Below are 17,975 nucleotides of genomic sequence, written 5' to 3'. Positions count from 1 at the left end.
GAATCACAGAGAACTTCTGACAGGGAGGAGGTTGCTACAGGAGGCTGGATGGAAAGGAGAATGTGTGCACACACAAAGGAGGGGTTTTGTGAGGAGCGATGATTCAGAGGAGGAGCTAAAGGAGGGACTTTTTCGAAGAGCAAGGATTGACAGGAGGGGAGGAGCAAATGAAGGGCAAGGGGTGTGCCTGACAAGGGTGTGGCTGGCTCCTCTTAATGTAGGAAGAAAACACGTGAACACACTGATTCCTTGACAAATTCAGTGGGATACACAAGGTTTGACAGAGGTGGAAGGCAACACATCCAAACAAACCTAACTCCAAAGCAGGAGGGGTGACAAGGCTGACACCCACAGGGACATGAGGGCAGGAGGGACCTGCTGCTCCCTGCCATGTGTCAGGCACCCACCCTGCTGCAGCCAAGGGCTTGGATACTAAACAGTGATTGTGGCCTGTCCCCAGGGAGATTCTTAGGGTTTCCAGCCAAAATTCAACAAAACACAAAAGCCTTTTTTGGGTACCTTTTCAAATTCAGCTTTGTTCCAATAAAATTAATTGTTGCTAAGAAATGCCACAAAATAAGCAGCACACTAAAGGCAAAGTGATGTGGAAATTTGTCTAGAGATCCTTTTTGTTTCTCAATCATCTTTCCTGTGAGCTGTTGTGGCAGTAAAGGAAGAGCCACGTGCTGATCTGAAATGCTCCCTTTGCAGGCCAGTGTCACGGGCTGCAGGCCTGCCAGGTGGCAGCAGATGGCACTTTCTTTGGAGAGCCTTGTCCAGCTTTGGGAAGCTATTTGTCAATTCAGTACCACTGCAAGGAAGGTAAGAGGGAGGGGGATGCCCACACAAGAAGCCTGTCCTGTTCTGTGCTGTAACACTGAGACCACGGATATTTATCTTAAAAATCACTGTTCCATCCTCAGGGAAGAAACTGGAATAGTGGTGATCACTGAAAATAGGCAAAAAAATGTAGATTCCCTGTCCTAACTGAGGGTTCTGGGTAGAATACAAAGCCCAGAAATTCAGACACATGAAACATATTTAGATGAAATTATGTTCCAACAATAATTTTGATTACTAGTCATGGAAAAGAATCAGCTCCCTGTCACACCACTAATGCACACAAATTAGCAACAGTACCAGCTGTGGTTTGGAGCAGGCTGGCTCTCAATGCCTGAAAATAAATTGAATTTTGTAAGGAAAGTAGACAAACAGTGGCACTGAATTGTGATTCTGCTTTGCAGGTCTGCAGCTGGTTATGAAAGACACATGTTTTGTTTTTGAAAATATCACAGTCACTTTGATCTGGCTGCTGTCACCGTACTCTGGGAACCTTTCCTGTACCATCAGCACTGGAGATGGTCACACCATTGATCCTTACTACCCTCTAACGTAAGATGTAGCCTTCATTTCTCTTCAGACAAGCAGTACATTTCATTGCTTGCACTTTATTGAATGTGCAAAGTCTCATAAATAAGATGTTAAAAACTAGATAGCTCAATAATAGAACATACCTATGAGAGATTTGGATTCTGCAAAAACCTGTTTAGAAATCAATACAAAATTTTATATTAAGTTGCCAACCACAATCTTACTTCTATTATAACAAGTGTTTCCTATTTTCAACACTATTTATTCCAAATATTAAGATGCAGAGTTACTGAAAACATGTCAGTAATTGCCAAACTACAAGCAAATATTATTTCTTTAAGTTTAAAGAGGTGGGTTTTTTTATAACAAAATATAACAAGGACATTCTGTAGTTTTTATTTTAACTGCATAGAAATCCTGTTTTTAATCGATCAAACATTTTTCTGCTGGATTTAAAAATCAGATTTCATCTTAGTGGTAGGAATGACATTTTGAATGAATGAAATTTGGGGAAGTGTTGTCATGTAACGTGAAGGACTTCCCAGGATGGTCTTTCACAAGTTATCTTTCTATTCTAGCCTGGTCAGCAACCTCACATACAGGTACTCCTCTCCTGGGGAGTTCAGTGTATTTGTGGAGTGCACCAGCAGCGAGTGGCACGTGATGGCCCAGAGGCAGGTGACGGTTCAGGAGCAGGAGGAGCAGCTCAGCATCACCGGGTGCTACAGCCAGCACGAGGCAGGGAACAGCTCCTGCTGCCGAACGCTCTATGGGGAGCTGCTCTGGATCCAGGTTCAGCTCACTGCAGGTGAGCATCATTTCTCTGCATCGTTTAAAGGGAAGGATAAATATTATTGCTATCCTTAGGATAGAAACAGGATTGTCATTATGCAAAATAATAATTCTTTTTAGTTAATGCTTTCCCGCTAATTGTATTCCTGTATTCTCTCACCTCCCTTGGAGGGGTCCTTTCTCTGAGATATTTCACCACCTAAAGCATGAGTATAAACCCTTTTTTCCTATTGGCAAAGCTGATAGCACAAGCTTAACTTTAGTCACAAAAATCTATGTGATGCCTGTCAGAATATTTCTATTTTTGAAGTTAGAAATTTATGGAAATGCTCCTCTGATTAGAGTAAGAGGATTCCTCTCTGAGCTGGACACATTTGCTGGTGTACATTTCTTTCTCACTTCAAGTTCTGGAAGCCACATATGTGCTGAAAAAAATTAAAAATCAGTATTGTATGTTTGAATTCTCTTCTCAAAACATTCCCAGCAGAAAACACACGATAGATTTGCATTAAGTCACCTTAAGTGACTTTATTAAAAATGACTGCATTGCTGCAGTGTTCTTGTGACTCCTGTATAAACACTGGAATGCTGCACAAAGCAGCTGGAACATGTTGGCCTGTTGCACAAGCTGTGAGAAATTTTCATCTGTGTTTTTGCAGGCGATGGAGTAACCTACAGTGTGCTAGCAGATAACATGACACTGAGTGAATCCAGTGCAAAGGAAGGCTTTGTCCCCCATAACCTGACACTCAGCAGGGCCTCTCAGGAGCTGATAGGCCCAGGGATGCACCAGCTGGAGATCCGAGCATCCAGGAGCACGCTGGCATCGCAGATCTCTGCGACTATTGCTGTTCATTTAATTGAGCCAGTGTCTGGAATTCAGGCTGCAGTGGCTTCCCACACTCTGCAGCTGGGGCAGGATTTGGAGGTGAATGTCTCTGTGTCCCATGGTGCCCCAGAGGAGCTGATGTTTGAGGTGATTGGATCCAACCAAAGCCAGTGGCACAAAGCAGACGGCCCTCGTGGGGAGCCGCGGGCGTACGGCGTTCCCGTGCCCTGGGAAGGTACGGAAATATCAACGCCTCCTGTGCTTCCAGGACAGCACAGGCCACACAAAGAGTCACAGCATCCTGGGCTAGGGGACAGTAATGCACAGCTGAATTGACAGCTTTTCTGACTGCTCAAAGTCTGCAGAGCAGGATGAACAGCACAGTCCTATGTAAGTGAGCTAAAATTGAAGCAGATAAATGGCTCTGCTCTGCAGAGTCAGAGCAAGGCTTCACCTGATTCTTGCAATGGAAAACACACAGTAAAGAGACATAGGGTTTATTTTTTCATGGCACCATCTGATTGAAGTACAAATGAGGACATTTGCTTGAATAGCAAAGTGTTTTCCTCCTATTTGTTCATTATGTTTCAAGTTTAGACTGCTCTGCATTTTACACTGAAGTAATTCATAATCTGAGAAGTTCTCAGTAGAGATGACAAAGAAAAGGGGAGTTTTTCTGCATGTCCATTTCCAACACATATCTTTTGTAGGAGTTAATTATGAATAAACATTTTAGTAATATTATCCTTCCATTATTACAGAGTCAAAGCCTTTAAAATGTGGAATTAGGCAGATTGTGCCTAAGAGTTAATTAACAGTGGCAGAAGACAAAAAAGTTTCCACCTCTAATGAGCTATTCCAGCCCCATGCCAAAGTTGGAACAGTAGAAGCTAATTATGATTTCATTTCATATTTTTAAATTATTCAATATTAAAGTTTTATTTGTTCTCCCTGTACCCATTTGAACATCCCTTCCCCATAGGCAGAAATTTTCAAACAAGATAACTGCTGTCTCAAGATGCCTAAACTCATTTGGCCTCCAGTGTTTGTACACCTCTAGTTTCCTGTGTGATATCATAGTCAGCTGACAAAGAACTGCATGACAAGGGCTAGGAAAAGGGCAGCTGAGTTATTCAGAAGTTGAGATAAAGGGGAAAAACATTTCAGGAAAAGCCTTTCAGCAGATAACACCCATCAGAAACCCCCCTCAAAACTCTTAACAGAAAAGAAGGGGATTTTCTTTACAAACCCTTTGGACTGGGCTCACTGCTACTCTTAACTGGCCCTTTTCCTTCTCTAGGTACTTATCTAGTGAAAGTGGTGGCCATGAATGACTTCTCAAACATGAGTCTGGATCTTGGATTCATCACTGTGTTGGCAAACAGCTCCCATAAAGAAGGTAATTACATTAATCTGACAGTGCTGGTTTTCACCATGGAAGTGTCTTTTTGCAATCAGAGCATTTCATGGAGTGTTTATGGTTTGCATGTAGTAATTGCTTTTCTTCCAGCAACAGTGCTGAAAACTTTTGTGGACGCTTCTTCCTGATGAAGGCAAATTCCCTGACTTTGATGTAGTCATAAATTAGCATCACTCTGTATATGTAACACATTGCACATTTGCTGTTTGTCCTAGAAATGATGAGTGAAGTTTATGGCTTGGGACATAGCTTTGAAACCAGAAAATATTTGCATCACAGCAGTCTCATAAATTGCTGTCACTAATGGCTTCTAGATGGCTCATCCTTACATTTACAAGAGCAGATTATACCAGAAATAAAATAACCTCAGCACTAATTGTATTGAAAGTTTTCCAGTGCTTTCCATCAATTTTCCTTTGTACATCAGTGAAACTCCACCACCTTCTGTGGATATATTTTGATTTATACCATTATGTTTGAAGAATCAGGATCATCCCTTTGTAGTCTGTGATGAGTTTGTTGTTACCATTTTACCCATTTGACTGTGCTCTTTGTCACAGCTCTGGAGGGAGTCTGATTCTTACAGCCCCATCTTTCACACTGTCACAAATCAAATCCTGTGGATTTAAGTCATATTCACTGAGGATGTCTGAAAGCTTTACAGGTAGCACTAAAATATTCTGTTCTTTTTTGCATTAAACAGATTCTGATAAGGAAGAAGGCAGCTACAAAACAAATACCCCAAAGAAAAATGTAAGTATTATTCAAGGACTTTTCTTTAAAATTACTTAGAGATTTTTCTTACCAGTGAAAGTGCTGTATAAGACAGGGAAAAGAAGCATTTGCAGCACAGTAAATTATGGACTAGATGTTCTGTGCTCCATATGGTTTAACACAAAATCTATACCACAAGTCTTGGAGACAAATGTGTTTACAGGCATTCCATCTACAATGTATAAAAAAAGATTAAAGAAAATGAACTTTTTACAACAATTCAGTTTTGGAAGTTAAAATGTGTTTAGATGAATTTTTAATTCATCCACTTGACTAATGTAAACCTCTCTCTGGAAAGTGATCCTTCAAGTAGAGTTTAATATATTTTATATCATTCCCAAGTGTTTTCTGCTTTTGTATTGGAGTGTTTAAATTATTTTGCAATGAAAAATCTCCCAGTTTTTGGCAAACTAAGAAGTTAATGATAAACCAATTGCTAGCAGCTGTCCAAATTTAAATAATAAAAATGCCAGATAGAATATTTAATCATGTTAAAAGTCTAGTTTTTAACAGTAACACTAGCAGACAGACATCTGCTATGGGAGATATACTGCTTCACAAGAAGCCGTCATGCTTTACAGATTGCCTGTAAAAATATATTGCATCAGAGGAATATAAATCTAATCCACACCCAAGTTTATCACAGTTTGGTACACAGAAAGACAAACTCAGCTACCCCTTCTCCTCTTTGTTTATAGCTGCAATGTATCCAATTAAGATAAAAAAGGAATGCACCAGAAGACAAGTGGTTGTTCAAGGGTTAGAAGTCTTAGTCCAGATGTGAAGGTTTAATAGGAATTGATTTCCTAAGTACCTAGTTTTGAAAATGGGAGCTGCACTCCTAAACCAATTCTGCATTTGGGAGAATTTTGCCACACAATTTTTCTGTGCCATCTTCTTCTATTCCCATTGCTTCTACTGCCACACTACCTCTGCTAAGACAAAGATCATATAAACTACAACTCTGCATCCAGTGATTTGGGGTATAAACTTTCAGACCTTTTTCATTATAAAGAAGCAACATTTGTATGTGTTTATTCATGTTTGTGTTCTAACTGATGCATTTACTTCTTATTTAGGATCACAAAATATATATTAAACCGAGTCGCCACGTGGATCCTTTCACAACTGTTACACTTAGCTGGCCAGACAACAACAATAATTCCAGTTTTCTCTGGACCTGTGGTTTGTGCATTTCCTGAGCTTTTTTCCCCAAGTTTTACTTGATGAGTAACAAACTCACTGTTGTGTCAGATCCAGTGTTAAAAATTTGACTTAAGAATGCTTCATTTTCTGGCTTTAAAGTTTGTTACTCACTGTACATGAAGAATTTCCTTTTACCCAACCCTAGTTTTGGGACCAAACTAATTATGTATATAATATGGCATAGTACTCCACTTTGTCTTCTCCCAAAGGTTTCAGTTTTTCAGTTTTTCAAGACCTACCTGTCCTAAGCTTCTCTCTCATAGCCAAGGACTAATCCCAAGTGACTTACACAGGCATTTGCAAAGTACCCGTGTCTCAATAAACCAGCAAATATTAACATTAAACATGATGCAAACACATTTCTGGCTGAAAACAGAATTGGGATTCAGGCCATCTGTGTTCTATCCCCATAATTATCCCTGACCTCATACATGACTTTGGAAAAGCCTGTACTCTGAATCCAGATTACCAACTCTTTAAATTGCGTTCAAGAAACTTGTTTCTAAAGCTCTTTGAAACTCATGGCAGGAAAGTCCTTTATAGGCTGCTGTTCTAACCATAAAGGAAATGTTTCTGCAGGAGCTTGCTGGCCTGCCTGGAATGAATGTGTGAAGCAACAGATAATCCTAATCAACCAAAGTGAGGTGCAAATCCCACCTTCCTGCCTTCCTCCTCCGAAATCAGCAGTGACTGTCAGGATCACTGTCCAAAACCACGGCAGTGAAGAGAGGCAGGATGAGCAATGTCTCTATGTGACTGCAAAACAGGAACTGCAACTGGAAATCAGGTCTGGTTTTAAACCCTGATATTCACAGGTTAATATTATTACTGCACAAGCATAGTGCAAGGCCACAGTTTCCAATAATAATGATAATAAAGTAGTATTGTACTTTTAGAATCATAGAGAACTAGAATCACAGAATGCTTTGGGTTGGAAGAGACTTTAAAGATCATCTTGTTCCACCCCTCAGTCATGGGCAGAACACCTTCCACTAGATCAGGTTACTCAGAGCTCCATCCAGCCTGGCCTTCTAGGGATGGTCCATCCACAGCTTCTCTGGGCAACCTGTGCCAGGGCCTCAACACCCTCACAGTAAAGAAAACTTATTGTTCTAAATCCATTTGCGCCTTACCATTATAAAAAATACTGACCAAATAAGTCTTGCTGCATTTTTTAATCCATGTTTTTGAACACAATCCTTTTACAAACTGAAGTACATTCTTCTGAAAACCACTTAGGGTTTTTGACCCCACTTCAGTGTTGGAGATTTCAATGTATCAACCTTGTTGAAACAACAGAATAAATGCCACAAGATATGTGTGAAATTTCTCCTAGACATCTCATACTATGTGTAACTCCCATTTTACTTCCTTGCAGGTGTGAGGCAAACTGCAAGCCAGTGAATGTTAGTGATGAAGTTGTTTTGAGTGTCTCTGGACAGGAGGACTCCCAGGCCATATATTATAACTGGTATTTAGATAATACATTCCAAAACAAGGTGAGAGCACCAGATTTGTCAGAAATACTGCACTGACACAAATAAATATCCACAAAGCCATATGGCCTCAGAGGGGTATTTTGTCAAGTGATGCTTAAAAAATACTAGTGAAGAATGAGACAATGGGTGCCTGGATTGGGAGGGATTACAATGAAGGGCACCAAACTGCCACCCTGCTTCTGATAAATCACAACAGAAAGAACAGCAAAAAGCCTCTACTGCCATGTGTTCTTTCCTGTCTGATTTTCCAGCCTACAACCCTCCCTCTAGCCTGTGGCCTGACTGGTTTCCAGCAGCACTCTTTGAATTTGCTTCAAAGCAACTCATCCACGTTGAGAATGAACAGCTCCTTCTTGCAGGCACAGGGAGAAGCTTTTCAGGTTAAAGTAACAGGTAGGGTCTAACAGGGTTTTTAGGGTTTACAGAGTCCTTTGAGATAATCTCTGCTGACACGACATCATATTGATGTCACACATGCATAGCAGATAATCTCTGCTGACATGACATCATATTGATGTCACACATGCATAGCATCACAGACAAATATGCAGGTCAATTAGTCCACAAGTTGAAAGTGTTACTTTATATACAAGTTCTTTAAAATAATGAGGAGATAAGTTTGTTCTGGGGTGTTGCACAGCAGGAGAAATTCAGTTATCTCACTCCAAGCTGTCAATAACTTTGTTAAGGCTCACCTGAAACAAAGTTATGCTAAATGCTTGATCAAATAGTAGCACTTTGCTTTATAATGCAGTCAATCACATACTGGAAATTGTTCTTTTGTGTTATGGTTGATTCAGTAGCAGGATTTAATTGCTTGTTAGCCCAGCCTGCTGTTTGTGTGCCCGACAGGCAGCCCGGTTGCTGGGTGGGCTCGGTGCAGACCCGGTTATTCGGTGGGCTCGATGCAGACCCGGTTGCTGGGTGGGCTGGTGCAGACCCGGTTATTCGGTGGGCTCGATGCAGACCCGGTTGCTGGGTGGGCTGGTGCAGACCCGGTTGCTCAGTGGGCTCGGTGCAGACCCGGTTGCTGGGTGGGCTGGTGCAGACCCGGTTATTCGGTGGGCTCGGTGCAGACCCGGTTGCTCAGTGGGCTCGGTGCAGACCCGGTTATTCGGTGGGCTCGATGCAGACCCGGTTGCTGGGTGGGCTCGATGCAGACCCGGTTGCTGGGTGGGCTCGGTCAGACCCGGTTGCTCGGTGGGCTCGGTCAGACCCGGTTGCTCGGTGGGCTCGATGCAGACCCGGTTGCTGGGTGGGCTCGGTGCAGACCTGCCCCAGGCTCTGCTGGGCTCCCTCCTGCCTGACTCCTGCTCCCTCCCCTCGCAGCCAGGACCCAGCGAGGTTACGGGGAGCGCACGTTCCTGCTGAGCACCGCGCCCCCGCCCGCAGCCCCCAGTTGTGCCCTGAGCCCCAAGCACGGCTCGGTGCTCACCGCCTTCAGAGTCTCCTGCAGCGCTCCCGGCTCTGCCAGCCCTGGCAGGCAGCTCACCTATTGCTTCTATGTGACACCAGGTAAGTCCCCAGGCCAAGTGTTTGGCTTCTCCTGACAAGAGCAGAGGCACAACCCGCCCTGCTTTGCTCACGAGTGAACATGGCCTGAGTCTCCTGCTCCCAAAGAGCAGGAGGTGTCTCTGTGCTGTCCCTGACCCCTTCTTTCCTATTTCAGATTCTCTCCTGGATTGTAGCCCGGATCCTGAACTCTTCCCAGTTTATCTTCCGCTTGGAGAAGAGGAAAATGATTTTATTGTACATGTAAAAATTATTGTTAGCAACAACTTTGGTGATACAGTTCAAACAAATGCTTCAGTGAAGGTACACAGTAGAATTAATTAGTTTCAAGAACTCTCAAGTGGATAACTAACCCATAATTGACTTTTGGAGTTTCTTCCTGCTTTAGATGTACTACTTCCTTCTGAATGTGCCATAATCACCATTTTTCTACCTAACAGAGGCTATTCTCTGTGTGCTCAAGGTCAAAAGATCTTCCACTGCCTTTTTTTCTAGAACAAAAGCCTATAAGAATTGTTTGTACATTGACTGAGCAGTGTAAGCCTATTTACTGAGTCTGGAATTACTCTGTGTAGACCCCAAAAGCCTCCTGCTTCTTCCCCAGTGCCACAGTAAGGAGATCCTTATCAGGCCATTAAAAATAAAACATCTAAAATGGGGAACATGAACCCCTATCTAGGCTGTCATTAAGATGATCATGGAAGCTGTTCAAAGAAAATTGTAACAGCCTTGGCAATGTTGAGAGCATATCTCATTCCTTCACCAGGTTGGACCTGCAGATGTGATGGATGGGAACCTGACCCTGCAGGCTGTGGTATCTGAGAAGGCAAACACCATCCTAAAAGATGGGAACAGCAGCATGAGTCTCTTCCAGCTGTACAAGTCAGTCACATCTGTCCTTAATCAGCAGATCCAAGAGGAAAGTTTTAACATGTCTTTACAGACAGACACACGAAAAGAGGTCAGCAATACACTTTCTTGCAGTAAAATGTCATATAATGGACTCTTCATATTCTTTGACAGTTCTTGTGTAATAAAAAGCTCACATATCACCAACTTGAAATCAATGAAGGTTTCAAGTTTCTAGCATCTGTCTCAGTGCTTGGCACAGGTCTCAGCTAGTTTTCACTATTTGTCTACATAAATTATTTGTTTTATCATTCATCAGTAAAACAGTTAATTCTCAATTGTTATTTCATTAATTTGAACTAGTTAAACTAAACCTAATTTTCCCAAGCAATTTAAATATCAAATATCAATAAAATGGCATCTCCATAGGGATAAATATCCTATCTAATTTCCCCCAAAAGCACTAGATGGCAGGTAATTTTCTTTAGTCCATTTTAGCCACCAGTTGATGCTTCAGTCACAAGCTGATATTTGTACAGTGCTTTGAGTGTCTCAGATGAAGAGATCTAGAGAATGCATCCTTCAATTAAGATTCATTATTTGAATAACATCAATCACACATGGCTCTGCTTTCTCTGCAAGTGGCATTTACACAGTAATTCACATACATTAGTACAAATTCTCACAAGTAACTCTCCTTGCTCTTAATGGATGTTGTGTATGAATTCTCTGTGCTGGGAGGTAACATAAAACTCATGATTATGTAATTACTAGGGCAAGTGGCATCTTGTCAGCAGAGCTAATATGAGCTCAAATGATCCTTGTTGTGGAGTCTTACTCTACTGCATAACTTACAGCAAGCCTGGCTGTCAAATACAGCACTACTTTCACAGCCTAATTAGCATCTTGTTCCTTTGCCTAATTATCCCTTTTCATCCCAAGCTCCGAGGGCTGATGCTGACAACTCTCTCTGTTGTTAACATAACATCAATGCAGACTGCTCTGAAGATGTCAGAGGTATTGAAAGAAATCACTTACAGGAGTGAGGAGCTGTCTGTCTCAGCACAGGTAAGAAGCAATTCATCTTATATTTCCTCACACTAATAGCAGAGACTCTAATTATCCCACTGACCATGGAAGAGCTTCAGTGCTTTATAATTATCTGTTCTTACCCATTTTTTCAACTGTACCAGTATGTGTATTTTGACCAGCAGTATTTTGACTCTGTCTAGAGTAAGTAAATTCAAGTCTCAGATATTGTCTCAGCAATCTCTACAACCCAGGCTATGACCATTACATTTATCATACATTTTTGAGACAGAATCCTTAACTTTTAGTCAGAAACATGTCAGGGTGCATGTTTTCTCCTGTAAAGCACTTTTAGAACCCTGAAGAAGAACTGTCCCAAGAGGGTTTTTCTAGAGTTGCCCACATTCATTCATCCCTGATCCTGGCACTGCACAAAATGCAGATGGGCAATGGTCAAGGAACATGTCAGCACCCAGAGGAGCTGGGCACAAATGTGCAGCTTGGTCCCACAATAGTATCTCCTGAATCTTGTCTGGCAACAAGGCATTATTAGTAGCTGATGCTGTTTATGGTTATGGGGTGAGCACATGGCAGGACAGAACAAACTGTCACTGGGGGAAGTTTCCCAAATATGCAGGCAATAAAAACAGCTGTCCTGATTTCTGATGGATTATAGAGTTGGAACCAGACAATGGCTTGGAGCATTTCAGCAGGATGTGGTTAACTTTGGCAAGACCAGAACACAGCTCAGATCCAGCCCTCACCCTCCAGAAAGGCTGCTCAGCATTCACTGCTGTGGGGGTGGATGTGTCCAAGCCTGCAGTGAATTTGCCTGGCTCCTTCACTATCCTGGGCTAAAATCTGACCAAAGTTTTCCCAGTCCCAAAGCTGCATCCAGGCACAAAATAAAAATTGTAAAACTCATTCTCCTTTGGCACTTAGCACTTGGCACTAAGATAGAAATTTATAACTTAATTTAGTACTTTACTGTACATCTAAAAGCTATCCTTGCCTAGGGTTTGACAGACAAACTTCTTTCATATTTATTCATCTTTTTATGGATTACATCTGTAGAAGCAGGTTGCATTTTTTCATGCCTGTACTCCATTTTGGTGTACCACCTAGTATATCATCTTTATTAGCATTTGAAGTATTACCCCAGCACAAATAATTATAGTAAAAATGGCATTACCCACTAATAGTCCCAAAAGATTACTGATGTTGCAATATTCAGTAAAAGACACAAGTGTCACTTCTGTCATTTGTAGTGCCAGCACATATAAACTGCTCCTGTGTTTCTCCTGCAGGTGGAAGCCAGCAACACTCTGAAACATGTCAGTGCCTCCTTGCTCACTGTAAACACAGAGCACAGCAGAGATGGTCAGGAGTTAAAGGAAGCAGCCAACTATTTGTTTAATGCAGTGAGCAGTGTTCTTAAAGCTTCTGTAGAAATCAGAGCTGGGAACACTTCAGTGCCAGAGGCAAAGCAGGTAATTTAGATTTGGTCCAGTTTGTTCTGTACTGTGTGTGAATATTTGTTTGCTTTAGGAGGTTTTTAAAATCTCTGCTGCCTCTTGTATTTTTAAATTGCCACTGGGAAAGGTTCATTGTGACACCATGATAGACCTAAATATCAGAGGAAACTTCTCCCCAGTTAGACATGTTGCATTGGATATCTGTAATGAAGATGATAGAGGCCTCCCAAGATTTGTTACATTGAAATCTGAACAGGACAGGGAACACAGCATCAGCTCTGACCCCTAATTGATGACAAGCACGTTGAGATTTTTTTCAGATTTGCTTCCTTCCCCTCCTTTTGCCCCATAATTCAAGGAAGCCACAGGTTATTAAATATTCATGGTTGCCACCACTACTTCACAGCTTGAAGCAGCTCTGGTTGCTGCTGACACTTTTGCAGAAAGCTCTGATTATCTGTTCAGAAAGACACAACACATCTATTTTGTCCTGCCCTTTCCTATCTCTATGTGAATTGTCACAGCTAACTCTGTGAGTGTCCTGGGCTGAACATACTTTAATTTCATCACTGCAAGGGAGTAGGGATGAAATAAATCTGAGAGAAAATATTATCAAAATATTATTTAAAAACTTGCTGGACAAGTTTTCCAACAATAACCCACTAATAATACACAACTGATATGTAATTAGGTCTTGCTTTTCCAAGTAACAAAACACTAACATGTGCAGCTAAGGGCATTAATACACAGAAGTACATGAATATATTGATTGATGGCATGCTTGTCATTTCAATGTATAGAAGTTATAAAAATAACAATATAGAAGTAAAAATCTGTAAGGCATTTATTTGCCACAATGAGAATTACAAAAACTGAATTGCAATAGAATAATTTTCTCTGAGATTAGGAAGCTTATCACCACATTTATCAACTTAGTAAAACACCAAAATTAAATGGAAGCAATGACAAATAATGTGCAGCTTGATAATCCTGAGTACCTTTGTTGTAAATTTCCTCCTCCAATTATTTTTCAGAGTTCAGTGTCACACCAGCTCCTGAGTGCAGTTGAAAATCTCCAGAGTGCCCTTCTGTTTGGGAAGGCACCAGGTGATGAGCCAACAGTGCTCACCTCTCCCTCTGCCACAATGTACATGCACAGGTAAAAGCTGCAGTGTCCCTCAGTGAAGCTTCTGAGCTACAAATGTTAATTCCATTGTGCTTAAACACAATGTTTGGAACTAATAAATACTGTAGCATAATGACAATTTCAATAGTGCAACAAGTCTGTTGTTAGTGACTGATAGTAAGAACAGTTTGGACTCCAGGAGCATCACCTCAGAAATTCCCATGCTGTGTGTTCTTTAACCAGCAGAGAATTTGCTACAATTTCCTGAATGAGGCAGTAGTCACTTACTTTTGAAATGATGTAGAAAACTCATGCCATACCAGCTGAGGGTTTCTTTTCCAAGTTGCCAATAAATGACATGTTATATGGAACTGTAAGCAGTTTGGCAGAAGCAAATAAAATCCTGAGGAGCCTGATGAGCATTTTCCATTCCCTATAATCATCCCTAAATTGTTCCCCAAGAGCCTGGTTTTCATCCACATCAAACTGTGCATTCAAATCAAGAGCATGTTCACACAGAAACCAAGGCTTTCAACAAGTACACCTTGGTAAAACTTCCTCTCCATATGTGCCAATTCCACCCCTTTTTTGATGATTCTATGGTAGCATTACAGGGAGTACTGCATCCGGGACAGATTCATGTACAAAGCATTTACTGGCAGACAGAAATTGTTTTGCAACTAAATTATATTCTTGAAGAGAGAAAGATTTCTCTGTAGATATGAAGTCCATGCTATTGATGTTTGGGTTTTTTTCTGGTGGTTATTTTTCCTTCTATTATTTTTTCTCTTTTATTCTGCTTTGCTTATGCCCAACCCTAACTGGACAGATTGCAGACAGAAAACATGGATAGCACATCCATTAACATCTCCAATTCCAGCTCTGCCAGCTTTACTCTCCCACCTGCTTCCTCTCTCAATATTTCAGGAGTTGATGGTGAAACTGTGGATATAAGGGCAAGTAAACAGCTTTTATCTAACTCTATTTGATATCCAGCTTACATTCCTCATCTAATGGGTTTAGAATTGTTTATCCTTTCACAATGAACACACGAGCACGTGTCATTCCTCCTGTCATGCCAAGAAAATTTGAAATTATTGGTCAAAGAAGCTTTCATTTATCTTAATTGCATGAGGTTGGTTCAGCAAAGACAACAGAATTCCTAAATTCCCCATCCCATCAGCCCCTTACATGCACTTTGATTCACACATTCATGGCAGGAGCAGGCAGTGGAGTGAATCAAGACCTCCACATCTGTTTGCTGTTTGTTTACTTCTTATGCTCTGAGGAGGATGCAACAGCTCACAGTCCATATCACATTCAAACTAAGCCACAGCAGCCTTCTTTCATCCCAGCAGGAAACACCTGAGTGGGGACTCAGATCCTGCAAGAGACAAATGTGCTGATGGTAGCACAGCCCCCATCTGAAATAGGACATGGTGGTTTTTTCTCTCAGAACAATAGATTGCAGATACTTGTCATATTTTCATAATACATTTTCTGAAGATCTCTCTGGTTGGTTTAACCCTCTCAGGAGACCCCTAAAATCCCTGCAAACATTTTTTTTTTTCATTGCACCTCTTCCAACTCTGCCAAAAAGGTGTCACACTGTATGGAAACAATAAATATTGTTGTACACATTGCAGAATGAAAATCACTTCCAAGGTTTATAGACCCACCTTAGAGATAAGGTAGGGTCTTATTAAAATGTGGATGCAGACTTCATGTAAGTTTACTTCTATTTGGGTCTGAGCTCATTCTTTCACTATAATCAGGGTGTGAATAAAATGAAATATTGACAATAGCTCAGTTGTCTGATTGTTCATGTCTCCTAACAGATGGTGAGCTTTGCCATGAATCCCTTTTTCTCCAGTGACAGCAGTTCTGACATCAGTGGAACAGTGGGAGGTCTAAGTCTAACTGGTCTGGATGGTTTGATCATACCTGTCAGCAACCTCAAAGAGAACATTGAGGTAAATCCACTATTTCCTAACTCTCACCCTCTTTTCCCATTATTTTCTTCTCTCCATTAACAAACTGTCATTTGTGTTATCATTTGTGAGGTGAACACAGATGCTGTTGGTGTTCATTACATTAGATAATGGGCTGATGCTGTCTGATGCTGTATTGTGGTGAAAAAAAAATCTCAAATATTTCTGTCTTTTCTTGAAAAGGAGGCCTTTTATTCTTCCTTTGAATGGATGTAAGAATGATACTGGTTGTGGAAATAGATTCCAGATTACAGTCATCCCAAAGCACAATGTGAAGTCTGATTTCACCAACCAGCTACTGTATTTATTGAACTACTCTTTGGCTTCCTAGCCCATGTATAAACTGACATCTGAATCATTCATACATGCACTTTATGCAGCCAATGTCTCAGTCATAATCACAGTTCTCAGTTCAGAAATGCACTAACCCTAACCCTAGTCTTTGTCATGAGTCTACACAGATTTCAAATTAATTTTTCAGAGGTTAGTTGACATGAAAAAGAAAATTACTTTGAAAGTGGTACTTTGGCTGGCCACGATTTCCTGATGTTATGAAAAAAGATAATCTAGCATGTGGGCTGCATGCTAAGAAGAAAAATGCTTTTCTGTATTTAAACCTATGTCTTTTTGTTTAAAAACAGATCATGTTACCAAGGCTTTCAGCAGCTCAGGAAGATAAGATTCTGTTGAATCTGGGCAATTATAGCACTTTTCAAGTCAATGTTATCTCAGAAAACACATCTATAGTGATCCACCTGGAATCTGAACACGACATTCCACTAATACTTTACTTGGGGTATGGTTATCACCCAAATGAAACCAACTATGATATGAAAAATCATCTGTTCTGTAAGAAAACTTCTGGAGGTAAGAGAAGTGGTTAGGGACTCATGAACTTGCAGAATGAGTCTTGACCATGAGTTCAGGTGTCTAGCTGGAAAGAAACCTCATGCTTCAAAGTTCCAATCTCTTGAATAAAGGGTTCATTAACAGGAGGAAAGATTGATTTAATCAATGAGTTGCTAAGAATGATTTCACACGTGTTTCTTTGCTTCATTTATTACATGCATGCTTCTGAATTAGCCTTTATATATATACATTGAAACTAAAATATTTATGTTCAAGGTGAGATGAACAGCTGGGTTCTCAGCCCAAAAGAACTCATTTTTGGAGAGGGAACCTACTATTTCATGGTTTTACAAGATATGGGAATGGATTCAGCAGCCTACAGTGGGCTAACCATAAATGCCACTTGCTTTGCATCCCGCTGTGTGTTTTGGGACGAGCACCAGGGAGGCTGGAACAGCCATGGATGTCATGTAAGTAGAGCAAAACAAAACAATGTGTCTGTTACACACTTCAAAGGCAGCCCTCATAACCACCATCTGCAGTAACTGACACCATGGAATATGATCATTCTGAGATGTTTTAATAAACTCAAGAAGTTCAGTCATATTGAACTAACCTTTAAACAACAGTCCCATTTCTTGGGATGAACTTCTATATAAGAAGAAATGGAACCACTCTGACAAGTCCATAATATATTGTAATGCCCATTACTGGTTAGGTGTTAGATATAACATTCTTTATTGGAACTTGAACAATTTGGTGTGCAGCAGCTCTCTACACTAACTTACCAATCTCAGCACTGTCTTTTCTTTTTCTTGGTAAGTCATCTAATAGTGAAGGCAGATCTTTTATCAGAAATCTTTTCTGGGTTTCAGGTAGGACCAAAAACAAACCCTAGCAGCACACAGTGCCTCTGCAACCATCTGACCTTCTTTGGGAGCTCCTTCTTTGTCATACCCAATGCCATAGATGTCAGCAAAACAGCACAGCTGTTTGGTACATTCGTGGACAATCCTGTGGTGGTGACAACTGTAGGATGCATCTTTCTGATATATGTGCTTGTAGTTATTTGGGCTCGAAGGAAAGACATCCAGGATGATGCCAAAGTAAGTCTCCAGCTAATAAAGTCCATGTATTCAGGCCCACCATGTATTCAATTCCCACCATGCCTAGCCTTTTTCAATAGGAAAACAGCTACTCCTTTCCTACTCCTTTCCCTGTAACTCTCTATTTACTGCTAAGTAATCATTGTT

General features: G+C 41.0%; 1 protein-coding gene across 1 annotated transcript in view; it reads left to right on the top strand.

Annotated features, from left to right (window-relative positions):
• The window catches only part of LOC132079133 (polycystin-1-like protein 2), a 35,780-nt gene that overhangs the window by 4,000 nt on the left and 13,805 nt on the right, over positions 1–17,975 (top strand). The window contains 21 exon segments of the mRNA XM_059481597.1: positions 712–822; positions 1,245–1,392; positions 1,950–2,179; positions 2,823–3,227; positions 4,293–4,391; positions 5,116–5,165; positions 6,266–6,371; positions 6,972–7,179; positions 7,771–7,891; positions 8,143–8,284; positions 9,221–9,406; positions 9,561–9,706; positions 10,170–10,364; positions 11,195–11,320; positions 12,589–12,771; positions 13,791–13,915; positions 14,712–14,838; positions 15,721–15,855; positions 16,515–16,740; positions 16,999–17,192; positions 17,598–17,828. Of these exon segments, the coding sequence (XP_059337580.1) occupies positions 712–822; positions 1,245–1,392; positions 1,950–2,179; positions 2,823–3,227; positions 4,293–4,391; positions 5,116–5,165; positions 6,266–6,371; positions 6,972–7,179; positions 7,771–7,891; positions 8,143–8,284; positions 9,221–9,406; positions 9,561–9,706; positions 10,170–10,364; positions 11,195–11,320; positions 12,589–12,771; positions 13,791–13,915; positions 14,712–14,838; positions 15,721–15,855; positions 16,515–16,740; positions 16,999–17,192; positions 17,598–17,828 (3,494 nt within the window).

This window comes from Ammospiza nelsoni, chromosome 13 (assembly GCF_027579445.1).
Source record: "Ammospiza nelsoni isolate bAmmNel1 chromosome 13, bAmmNel1.pri, whole genome shotgun sequence".
Classification (NCBI taxonomy): Eukaryota; Metazoa; Chordata; class Aves; order Passeriformes; family Passerellidae; genus Ammospiza; species Ammospiza nelsoni.
The sequence above is the reverse complement of the archived record's forward strand: the minus strand, read 5'-3'. Positions and strand labels throughout refer to the sequence as shown.